The sequence below is a fragment of the Notamacropus eugenii genome, chromosome 5 (assembly GCF_028372415.1).
Source record: "Notamacropus eugenii isolate mMacEug1 chromosome 5, mMacEug1.pri_v2, whole genome shotgun sequence".
Taxonomy (NCBI): Eukaryota; Metazoa; Chordata; class Mammalia; order Diprotodontia; family Macropodidae; genus Notamacropus; species Notamacropus eugenii.
The window spans coordinates 271,735,775-271,748,731 of NC_092876.1; the positions used below are offsets into that span (position 1 = coordinate 271,735,775).

The 12,957-nt window shown below is 36.8% G+C and overlaps 1 protein-coding gene across 1 annotated transcript in view; it reads left to right on the forward strand.

The window, feature by feature from the left end:
- Positions 1 to 12,957, forward strand: part of LOC140507852 (aldehyde oxidase 3-like) — a 104,705-nt gene that overhangs the window by 68,921 nt on the left and 22,827 nt on the right. Inside the window, exons 22-24 of the mRNA XM_072615720.1 lie at positions 216 to 443; positions 6,530 to 6,604; positions 9,556 to 9,608. Coding sequence (XP_072471821.1) covers positions 216 to 443; positions 6,530 to 6,604; positions 9,556 to 9,608 — 356 coding nt within the window. The remainder of the gene's footprint in view (positions 1 to 215; positions 444 to 6,529; positions 6,605 to 9,555; positions 9,609 to 12,957) is intronic.

Genomic DNA, 12,957 nt, shown 5'->3' on the forward strand with positions numbered 1-12,957 from the left:
TGAAAACTTTTGTATTTTGATCATCTTACTATCTTCCTTTATTCTTTTCCTCCTTACCCCAGCCATCCTATGTGACATTTTTTTCATAGTTACTTTAATGGCAGTTTTTTCTTTCTAAATTGATTCATGCTAATTAAGCACACATTATACATGTCTCAAATATGAACCTGGTTTCTACAGATCTTTATTGTAATATCTATATATTTCTCCATCAGGTTAGGGAACTAAACATGTACAAAACCATTGATAGAACAATCCACAAACAGCAGTTTGATCCAAAGAACCTGATAAGATGTTGGGATGGATGTATGGAAAAATCATCATACTATAGCAGAAAAAAGGCCATAGAGTTATTTAATCAGCAGAATTACTGGAAGAAGAGAGGGATTGCCATTATTCCTATGAAATTCTCTGTAGGATATCCAAAGACATATTATCATCAGGTAATTTTTAAAAATACTTGTTTTAATTCTAAACACGTTAATCAAATTCATCTGTGAATTTGTCATCTGTCAGGAAATCTTCTACATGAAACCTTTCCTGATTCCCTCATTTGCTAATGTTCTTCCTGCTATCTTATATTTAAATACTTTGCATTTATTTTGTGTATATTCTATATTTACTTATACATGCTAGCGCAGGAATTGCTTCATTTTTAAATCCTTATGTCCATCCCCAGCACATAGCATTGTGCTATGTCACACAGTAGGCAATTAATAACTTCTTATTTAGTGGGTTAATCACTTACTTTCCTTTTTAAGCAGAAAGATAGAATCCAGTAGGAGAGAATTTGCCTTAATTTAATGTTCTAAGTAGAACAGAAGTTGGGAGAGCAATTGATGAGAGACACTAGTCTGTCTGCCTACTTTGGAATTCAGTGACAGGAGTTTTCTGTCATGGGTAGAAGGGGCTCAGTTCACACTCTCTCTAAGAAAAATCTCCATATTTTGAATCAAAAAATAGTAAAACTCAGATTTTATTTAATTTAATTCAACATATGTTTACTGATAAACTCTTATGGACTAGCACTATGTGTAGCAGTGTGAGAAATAAGAAAAAAGTCTGAGATACAAACTGGGGATAGAAAACCAAATGACGTGGAACATTTAAATAACAGTGTAAAATCCTGTGTGAATGAGTATCACCTGAGGGTTATAGATGGGAATCCTGAGAAGGGATCAGTATGAGCTGACATGGTCGGGAATGTCTTCATGGAATAAACAGAATGTAAGCTGTGTTCTGAAGAGTAGGTAGGGTTAGAATAAGTAGAAGGTGGTAGTAGAGAGAGCATTTAAGGCAAAGGGACAACTTGAACAGAGTCATGGGTGCCAGAATGAACAAGACGTGAGAGACAATAAATAGACAGATCTGTCTGGAAAAGAGTTTTTGGGCTCGAGGACTGTCATTGCTAATAGATGTCATAAGCATGACCAAGGGAGTGCTGTAGTGAGTAAAGAACAAGTGGAATTTGGGCACAATCATTTATTTCTTTGAAGGACAGCATGCTGTTTCCTCTAGACCTGCCCTAGACCAGGAGTAAGACTGTGCCTTGTCCAAGAATCTCACCTGTTGGAGCTCAGAAGCTCACATAAACTGAAGGAGTCAGGGGAGGGTGGCCCTACCCTGCACACTATGTTTGCAAAGGGCCAGAGGTAAATGGGGAACTTTAGAATTAGTAAGAGATTAGCTTAAAGAACAAAAAATTCAGGAAAAGAGCCAGAGGCAAAAAGATGTAGCTGTGTATCAGAATTCAGCAATTAGTGGAATCTGAGGCAGTAGGAAGAATTAACAGTTGGAGGCCAAGTGAGAGAGAGTCAATAAAACCAAGTTCTGAATTATACCTAAAGGGTCTAAATCCAAGCAAAGAGTTACTCATAATTTGTTACACTAAATGAGCTCATCTTTGTAGGTTTGGGCTCTGTGAGTGTTTGGGGGTGGAGAGAGTAGACTTACCTTACTGTTCTTCCAGATGGACCACAAAAAGGATGGTTCTTGCCCATCTCTCCCACCCCTACCTATCCACTTTGAGTGGAAGATGGTGATGTCAGTACAGCAGACAGGTGGGAGAAGCAAAGGGAGCAGTTCTTGTTAGGATACGGTTTAGCCCAGTATAAGATAAACATTTATTGAAGGGAGACACAGAGTTTAGATGAGATGGCTCTAGCCCCGCAATGAGCTTACAGTTAATGAGATGATGAGATGCCTCCACAGATGGCTATAATATTGATTTCATATAAGTGCATTAAAGAGATATAAAATAAGGTGGGATCAATCCTAATTATTTTTTGACTAAAGGGAAATCCAGCATACATTTAGTAAGCATTGAAAGAAGATACTGAAAATGATGCTGGGACCATGACTGAATTCCAGTAATTAGTTGTACATTTCAGCCTCTTTTATTTCTGAATTCTTTAGTAAAGGGTACTCCTGCTTGCCTGAATGATGCAAATATCCTGTTGAGGAAAGGTTCACTTCTATCACTATTAGAATTAAACTATGCTAAATTTGATAAGCAACTTTATTCCACATTGACATGATTTATAAAGATTGATTTCAAAGTTGTAAGAAGAATAAGTTTCTACTTCCCTCCCCCATGCTGCTCCCTTGGTTCATATTTATACAGATGGGTCTGTATTAATAACACATGGGGGAACTGAATTGGGACAAGGTCTTAACACCAAAATGATACAGGTGAGAAAAAAATTTTCTGTTCTTCCTTTGGTTAAATTCAGAATCCCAATATTTGAGGTTGCATATGTTTGGTAAAATTTAATAATTTATAAAAATTAAGGATTTTAAAATCTAGAGGCATTTTTGCTGAAGAGGGCATGTGTGTGTGTGTGTGTGTGTGTGTGTGTGTGTGTGTGTGTGTGTGTGTGTGTAATGAATACAAAATATAAAAGAAGTGAAAATGAAATATGAAATGATATGTCTGTAAAGATATGGATAAGGAGTTCCTCTATCTAGCAATTAAAAGAAAAGAAAAATGTCTTTTAAAAACCAGACCTTGAGTATGTTAAAAATCAAAGCTACAGAGTGGGTTGGAAGTAATCTGTTAATTTGCCATACAGGTGGCCAGTCATGAACTAAAGATACCAATGTCAGAGGTGTACCTGAGTGAAATGAATACTGCAACAGTGCCAAATACAGTTGCCACTGTGGGATCAGTTAGAGCTGATGTCAATGGGAAAGCAGTGCAGGTTATGGGCTCAACTTTAATATTTCTTTTAAATAGCTCTCACCTTTTCACAGATAAATCTTTGTACCTTACAGTTTCTTCTGATGCTTTGTTGTTTGAACATTTGTATTGGAAGAATCAGTATCATGAAGTTTACTTGTTTTTATCATGAAAGAGTAAATTTTTTTACAGCAGTATAATTTTAATTTTTCCACAATTAATTTCCACAAAGCCCAAGTCTACTCTTTATCTTCTCCAAAGAAGAAGGATATTTTTTCTTCCTACATCCCCTTCCTTGATGTAAGAACCCCGCCCCCTCCAAAGGAGTATGACTTTTCTATTGGAAGGCTATATAACTTTGCTATTAACAAAGAACTCTTCCGGAAGTTTTTGTCTATTGCATTAATTTTTATCTCTCTTTAAATTTAAATTTCTATATCAGGACAAAATAAAGTTATGAAGAGGGTCTTGCCTGAAAATCTTAGGGGTTGGGTAGGCATAAATACTTCAACAGATAGCCTATTAAATATACTAGAGAACATAAAAATTCATAGAGGACTGAAGAACCTGCAGGCTAATGGAGAACAATGGTAGTTATTCCTTTTTTAAAGGTAGAAAGGAAGAATATCATTCATTCATTATTCATACACTGAATATTGTTATTCATGCAGCATTCTTCCTGTTAGTGAGTCCCCACTCTGGGCTGCCATTTACTGAAGGGCCTCAGACATGCTTCACTTTCAGCTGGACTCATTCTCTGGTCTTGATCTGCTTGGCCTCTCCTCTCCCCTCATTGCCAACTCCCCTTTGTGTGTTCTCTTCTTGTGTTAGATTGTAAACTCCCTGAGGAAAGAGACTGCTTTGTTTGTTTGTATTTTATGTCCTCGATGCTTAGCACAGTCCCTGGCTCCTTCCTTCTTTCTTTCTTCCCTTTCTCACATTTTTTTTTTAATTTTATGTTTTAATTCATTTTAAAATTTTTAAAAATTTAATTAATTCATTTTTAGTTTTCCACAATCACTTCCATAAGTTTTAAATTTTCTCCCCCTCTCTCTTCCTTCTTTCCCAAGACAGCATGCAATGGGCTGTAAATATACAAGTTTATAAAACATTTTCACATTAGTCATATTGCATTAAAGAATAAAAATGAATGGGAGAAACCATGAGAAAAACCAAACCAAAACACAACATAACCCAAGAGAAAAAAGTGTTTCATTCCATTCTGATTCCATAGTTCTTTCTCTGGGTGTGAAATGGCCTTTTGCCTCAAGAGTCCTTTGGGAATCTCACATATTTTGTTACACAATGCTAGGGAAGATGAAAGCTTAAGTAAGCATTACTCTTTATGGAGTTTACAGTCTGCTTGGGGGTATAAGAGAAACAGAAATAGCTATTTTAGAGTATTAGATGATGATAAAATCTCAGATTTAGTAAAGGATTTCCTTCCTTTCCCAGCCACTACCTAATCTGCATTTGAGTCTCAGTTCTACCATTTATTACATGTGTGACTCTGGAAAATTTGCTTAACTTCTTTAGCCTCAGTTGCGTTAATTGTAAAATGAAAAGAAGTAATCTACATTGGATTTCTGTAAAATTCTTTCTACATCTAAATCCTTTGATTTAGAAAATGGAAAAATCTAAAATGTAAGGTAATCTATAGCAGTGATGTCAAACTCATATAGAAACATCACTGTGGGCTGCACATTAGCTCAGAAAAGCACAAATTAGCATTCTGTATGTTCGATTGTATTTTTATTGATTTTATTAGACATTTCCCAATTAAATTTTAATCTAGTTCTACTTTGGAGTTTCATGGGTCCCATGGGACCTTCAGGCTGTAAGACTGACAACCTCTGACCTACAGGGATGCATATGAGCATAGATGAATAGCTTGAAGGGAGCTCACAAGTGGGTAGGTCAGAGGGAATTATGCAATGCTGAAAAATAAAGAATTAAACTTTACCTGCATTAATTCATTTGTTCCTCACAGTAGTCCTGTGAGGCAGGTAGTGATCACAAAACCTCACAGTCTGAAGCAACTTTAGTGTCCGAATAACCCAATGCATGCCTAAAAACAAATTCCTTCCACTTGGCAAGAATCAGTATTATTATCCCTTTTTTACTGATTATGAAACTGATGCTCAGAGGTTAAATAAATTACCCAGTGTTTCATAGCTAATAGTTGGTAGACCACAGCTAGAACCTTTGTCTGCCAGACCAATACCTCTCACTGTCAATATGACATCAGGGAGTTTCTAGATCTTTCTTGGTTTATGCATGAAGTCATAGAGTCATTGACATAGAGCTAGAAAGAACTTTGATCCAACTTTGTGAAAGGAGAGGCAGTGCCCATGTGGCATAATGACTAGAAAGATGACCTCACAGGAAGACTTGGTCCAAACTTGCTTCTGACATGTTATACTGGCCCTGTTACCTTATGCAAGTCAGATACCCTATCAGTGCCATAGATCACTCTCTAGGTCTATAACTTGCAGAGCAGGTATCAGGCTGCATTGGTAGGGAAGTTTCCTCTTTGGAAACACCTCTCTCTCTCTCTCTCCCTCTCTCTCTCTCTCTCTCTTTCTGTCTGGCTCTCTGTCTGGCTCTCTCTCTGGCTCTCTGTCTTTCTCTCTCTGGCTCTCTCTCTGTCTCTCCCTCTCTCTGTCTCTGTCTCTTTCTCTTCCTCTCTCTCTGTCTCTCTCTGTCTCTGTCTCTGTCTCTGTCTCTCTCTCTCTCTCTCTCATCCTCTTGTTTGCTTTCACCTCTAGTCTCTCCAGTACTAGTGTAAGTATGTTAACTCAGTCTGAGAAATGAGGAAGGGGCTAGAGCGGGGCTATATGAGAGCTAAGGTCCAAACTAGAGAGCAAGTAGATTTTAGAATTAGGTCATGCTGTGTAGATTCTAGATGAAAGAGGCCTGTTAGCTTTGGCCTATAGACCTGAGGCCAAAATCAGACACTAGATACTGAAAAGTGAAGAGAAAGGAAGTTAATAATGAATGAGTTTAAAGTCCTGAAGTTGTTACTGAAAACCAAAATAAAGTTATACAAATCTTTGCAAGTGGTGAAACTGATAACCATTTCATTTGTTAATCATACACATCTCCTCCCTACATACTCATTTTCCCCCACTTCCTGTAGTAGATTATGTTAAATCCTCTTTTAAGCAATTTGAAAGGTAGATAGCAAAGGAAATCCAACAGAGACTGCCTATTACATCTCAGGTAGGCTGGCTGGTACAAAATGAGGTGGTATCACAAATGCTATTCAATATGCTGCATAGCATCTAAATATGTTCTGGTTTAAAAAGATTTATAATTTTATTACTTTATCCATACTTTTATCACATCTAGATTGCATGTCAGACACTAATGAAATGCCTTGAACCCATCATCAGCAAGAATCCCAATGGCATTTGGCAAGAATGGGTGAGTATTATTGGTCAAAGAATAAAATGATGTGACTCCAGATGTATATATTTGCATTAGAGCACCAGTTCAAAGAGTCACTTTTACACTTCTATATTCCTTATTGCTCAGTCTCCTGAATTAGAAAGTGACTCAGGACACATTTTATAACCAGTTCTTTGTTAACCAGTTCTTGAATGTAGCTGATTGATCATCTATTCACAATTCACAAGTGAAGAACTATTACCTCATCCCCAACTTAGTAGCGCAGTATGCACTAGGTTTCCTTTTATTGATCAAAATAATGGTTTCATGTGTTACAGACCCTTTCAAAATGAAAGGTGAACTTTCATATAATGAATGCATCCAGGGGTTAGTATGTTGGAAGCAGTTTTCATTCTTTCTTTTTTTAAAAATAAATTAATTTATTTTTAGTTTTCAACATTCAGTTCCACAAGCTTTTGAGTTTTAAATTTTCTCTCCCTCCCCTCTCTCTGACTCCCTTTTCTCTCCCTCCCACCTCCCTAAGGTGACATGCAATCTGATACACTCTGTACATATACATGCATATTTAACATATTTTCACATTAGTCATGATGTAAAGAAGAATTAGAGCTAATGGAATGAACCATGAGAAAGAAAAAATAAAACCAGAGAGAGAGAGAGCACAAATAGTATAATTCTATCTGTATGCAGATTCTGTGATTCTTTCTCTGGATGTGGATAGCATTTTCCATCATGAGTCTTTTCGAGTTGTCTTAGAACCTTGCATTACTGAGAAGAGCTAAGTCCATCAAAGTTAGTCATTGTGCAATGTGACTATAACTGTGTACGGTGTTCTCCTGCTTCTGCTCACCTCACTCAGCATCAGTTCATATGGGTCTTTCTTTTCTGAAGTCCATCTCCTCTTCATTTCTTATAGCACAATAGTATTCCATTCCATTCATATACCACAACTTGTTCAGTCATTCCCCAAATGATGGGCATCCCCTCAATTTCCAATTCTTTGCCACCACAAAAATTTCTGCTATAAATATTTTTGTACATGTGGGTCCTTTCCTCATTTGTATGATCTTTTTGGGATACAGACCTAGAAGTGGTATTATTGGATCAAATAGTATGCACAGTTTCATATCCCTTTGGGCATAGTTCCAAATTGCTCTCCAAATTGGTTGGATCAATTCACAGATCTACTATTAATGCATTCGTGTTTCAAATTTCCCAAATCTTCTCCAGCATTTATAATTTTCCTCTTTTGTCATGTTAGCCAATCTAATAGGTATGATGTGTGATACCTAATAGTTATTTTGATTTGCACTCTTCTAGCCAATGGTGATTTGGAGCATTTTTTTTTATATAATTATAGATAGCATTAATTTCTTCATCTGAAAACAGCCTATTCAAATCCTTTGACCATTTATCAATTGTTCTCTTTCTCTTGTGTGGTCATAAATTCTTCCATTCTCCATAAATCTAACAGGTAAACTATTCCTTGTGCTCCTAGTTTGCTTATAGTATCACCCTTTATATCTAAATTGCATGTCTATTTTGACATTTTCTTGGTATACTGTGTAAGATATTGGTCTATGCCCAATTTCTACCATAAAGGTTTCCAGTTTTCCAAGCAGTTTTTGTCAAATAGTGAGTTCTTATCCCAGAAACTGGAGTCTTTGGGTTTATCAAATAGTATATTACTATCATCATTGACTACTGTGTCTTGTGTACCTAACCTATTCCACTGATCCACCATTCTGTTTCTTAGCCAGTACTAGGTAAGTTGGATGATTACCGCTTTATAACACAATTTAAGATCTTGTATGACTAGGCCACCTTTCCCTAGCATTTCTTTTCATTAATTTCCTTGATATTCTGTTGCTGTTTTCTAAAAAATGTGCTTGGTATGGTCTAATAATGTTGATACTCCCAATACTTGTGAGCTACTCATGAAGAAAATCTTCTGGATTGGCACTTTTTGTTTGGATCTGGAAGAATACTTTACTCCACTTTCTAAAAAATCATTAGCAAAAGGCATTAACTAGCACAGAGTACATTGGAGAAGAATTGAGACTAACACAGTTGTTAAAACATTTTATGCATGTTCATTATGTAGAATTTTCATAAGAAACAAATCCTTAAGGATGAGTCTCTTGGCTAAGGAAGAACAAAACCTATTGATAAAGTAGATTCAATTGTAATGATGTTATTAATTTATCAGTAATTAAATACTTTCCCCCATGTTTCTTTAAAATTAAGATCATACATTAAAATGTAGATAGAACTATTTCTTAAATATCTCCAGTAGTGTGGAGAACCCACAAAAGAGGAAATCCTCTGAAGTATATTGGGAAGTGTATTATCTGGAAGTAGTAGAAAAAAGGAGAACTGACAAATTTTCTTGGGGATCCCAGAATTAATACTTATTCCATTGAAAATAATCATTGGAATTTTGCATTGGCTTGTTAGACAAAGCCATATTTCTACTGAATATGTTCACACTTTGTGAATCAAGAACCAATCTATTAGCAGATGTATATTAAGCATCTCTACGTGCCAGATCATGGTGCAAAGATGAAAAGGAAATGATCATTGCCCTCAGGCACTTGTATTTTCTGAGAAGAAAAACATGTATGTATATGTATGTTTATATGTAAATATATGTATAGATAGATAGATAACGAATCGAGTCAAATTCAAACATGAACATGGTTGTGTCATTATGAAAGCTTGCTTTAATTAAATGAGAGCTGCCAAGAACAAGAGTGGTACAATTGCACAAACATGTTCGTGTTTGAATTTGACTCAAGATTCACTGTCTTATTTCTCAGAAGAAAGAATCTCCCAGAAAATCACGGGGTAGCATGCATCCCAGTCATATTTTTCCTTGTTGGTTTGTACTACTTATTTAGGTTTATTTGTTACTTTATTATTTTGATAAAATGCATTTCATGCTTAGTATATATTTCTTTTTATAGGCTAATGATGCCTTTGGCCAAAGTATTAGTCTGTCAGCCACTGGATATTTTAGGTAAGAAAAATTTAATTTTTCCCCTTAAAATTATTCTCTGTGTGAGAGATTAGGCTGTAGACTATGTTTATAATGATATAGGACTTTTCTTTTTACATTGTCCATTAAATATTTACTTGCATTTTTGTTTTAGAGTGTTCATTTTGTATATTTTCTCTTATAAATTCTGTTAAGTGGAGTAACATTTAATTTTCAGCAAAAGTATTATTGATGGAATATAGGCTATTGCAAGATGAATCCTATTACTTTATACCTGTTATACCTGTGTTTTATATAAAAGTTTGTTGTTTTCTCTGTAGAAAAGAATATTTAGTCAGTTTCTTATTGTTGTTTAATCACTTTTCAGTTGTTTCTCACTCTTCATGACCCCTTTCGGGTTTTCTTGGCAAAGATATTAGACAGGTTTGCTATTTCCTTCTCTAGCTCATGAGAAAATTGAGGCAAACAGAGTTAAGTGAGTGGCCCAGAGTCACACAGCTAGCAAGTGTATGAGTTCAGATTTGAACTCGGGTACTCCTGACTACAGGTTAAGCACTTTGTCCACTGCACCATCAGGTTACCCTGCTTTGAGTCAATTTGGAGGTCCTCATTCTTCTAAAATCACAGAAGAGAAGACTCATTTTCCTTGGATCATTGTATGCAGAGCTGACCCAGAACAAACTCTCACACATGCATAGATATACACTTACACAGAGGGTTGACTAGGTCAACCACTGGGCTGTGTATTGACTGTGTTCCTTGGACAACGAGCTTCTTAGCTTTATACACACATCAATTCACCATTGGATTCTGAACTCTCTGAGGGTAAGGATCATCTTTTGCCTCATTTTTTCCCCTAGTGCTTAGCATAGTGCCTGGTACATAATAGGTTATGTACATAAAATGTTTGTGTTTGTCCTTCGTTTTCAAAGAGGACCATGACACAAGTTAAATGATGACATGACTTGCAGTTGATTTTATTTCAGTGAGGGAGGGTTGCTCAAGGTCACTAGCCTCAATTTCTCCTCCAGAGTCATCTGGATCCAGTGACCAGATACTTATCAGGATAACTGGAGATGGCCCAGGATGCAGTGGGAAACCCTGCCCCTTTTAGGCTAAGACCTTTTCAGGTTCTCACTTAGAGTGAGGTAATGCCCATTCAGGGAATAGGCCTGTTTAAGAAGTAAGTCAAGGGATGGCTCCTTTAACTAGAAAAAAAAAATCAAGCCAAGAGGGCAAGACTCTCAGTGTTATTGTTCCAAAAAGAAAAAGTTACCACTGATAATCACTTTAAGCCAGGAGGACACAAAAATAGTCATTAAGTGGAGCTTAGGCAGGGACCTACTGTGCTCCAATCTATGGACATCAGACTGAACTGGGTCTCCCATTGCATCCTGGGTCATGTCCAGTCATCCTGATGAATATCTGGTCACTGGATCCAGGTGGCTCAGGAGGGGAAAGTGAGGTTGGTGACCTACACAGCCCTCTGTCACTCAAAACAAAGTTAAGTGCAAGTCATGTCATCATTTGGCTGATGTCATGGTCCTCTTCAAAAACAAAGGACAAACACAGCCTGTGAGTAGACTGAGCTGCCTGAATGGGGACCCAGCTAACCGGGTAACTCAGCTCGGCCTCTCCCTCTCCCTTTCCCTTTCCTTCTCCTCTCCAAAGGAAGGTAAATTTTGGTGGCCAGAAGCTGCCCAGTTAATTTGGAGTTTACTGGCTAAATTCCTTCCTTCCTTCCTTCCTTCCTTCCTTCCTTCCTTCCTTCCTTCCTTCCTTCCTTCCTTCCTTCCTTCCTTCCTTTCTTCCTCCCTCCCTCCCTCCTTTCCTTCCTTCCTTCCTTCCTTCCTTCCTTCCTTCCTTCCTTCCTTCCTTCCTTCCTTCCTTCCTTCCTTCCATCCTCCCTTTCTTCCTTCCTTCCTTCCTTCCTTCCTTCCTTCCTTCCTTCCTTCCTTCCTTCCTTCCTCCCTCCCTCCCTCCCTCCCTTCCTTCCTTCTTTTCCTAAAACCTTAATAATGTTTATTGACAAGCTGACTGAAATACCACTTTGCAGTTAAATCTCTAGCAGACCGGGAAGGGAACAGTTGTAATCATCAGTACCATAATTTCCCCAAATGATGATTTACATAACATCACCTCTATACTACATTGTCTTGAGTGCTTTTGGGCAGAGAGGAGTACTTGCTACTTTCTCCACTCTGTCTTGCACATTGTTACTAGATTAATCCTTTTATTAACACATTTATTAGAAATTATGCCTGTCACTTCAGTGATCCAACAATTAATTTTAATAGTAAAATTGGTCTTTTAAGCTCATGTTCATAAATCTCCCATGATATGCTTTTCTCTTATATGGTCTGTACCTAAATATAAAAGATCCTTTTCTCCCTCCTCCTAAGAATCCTTGCCATGAAGATTATTAAAACTACAGTCTTATTTTCTCAAGAATAAGTAGTCAGTTCCTTTAATATCTGTGCTAAAAAACAATTTTCTACCTTTAATCATCTTTATTGCTTTCCTCTTCACTCTTTTAAATCATGTCTCTAGGTTTGGGGAGACTGAATATAGATGTCCCAAAATGGCGAAGGGAGAGAGAATATGACTTTGTGATTTGTACCTACTTCTGATTTATATTCCTCTTATGAAACCATGTTTAATTACAGTCAGTTCTGTAAGATGCCTTCAGCAAATCTTATTTTGTATTTGCATGAGCAAAATAACCATTAAATTTCTTTTGATGATTATATTCTTTGCCTATCCTGCTTATTGGCAAATGAGCATGTGATTTAGAACATATAAAAATCATGGTTTTAATGTTCAAAGGAGCCTTAGAGATCCTCTGATCTACTTCCACCTCATCATTTTACACATGAGAACACTGTGAAGCCCACAGTCACATAGGTAGTGATGGAGCAGAGATTTGAACCAAATTATTCTAACTCTATAACCAATATTCTTTGCACTCTGCAATAATGATTCAAAACCAGGTAATGACTCTGTGTGTGTGTGTGTGTGTGTGTATGTTTGTGTCTAAGTATGCATTATGTGTATGTATATTTAAATATTAAGAAAAAAATTTTGGTCTGTACCTGTGAGTTCATGGTCATGCAAAATTCTATTCTAAATATGAAAATTTCCTTCCCAGATGCAGCATGCCTATAACTCATAGTCTTAAGAAGTTGTCCCAGGGCACCGAGGGGTTAAATGATTTTCCTATAGTAACTGAGCTAATATGTGACAAAGACAGGCTCTGAATCCACATCTTCCTCAGTCCAAGACCAGGCCCTTTCTCTCTACCACACTGTCTCTCCGAAAACAAGTACTACATCCGAGAGAATATCAAGAAAAAAAGCAATTGAATTTAAGC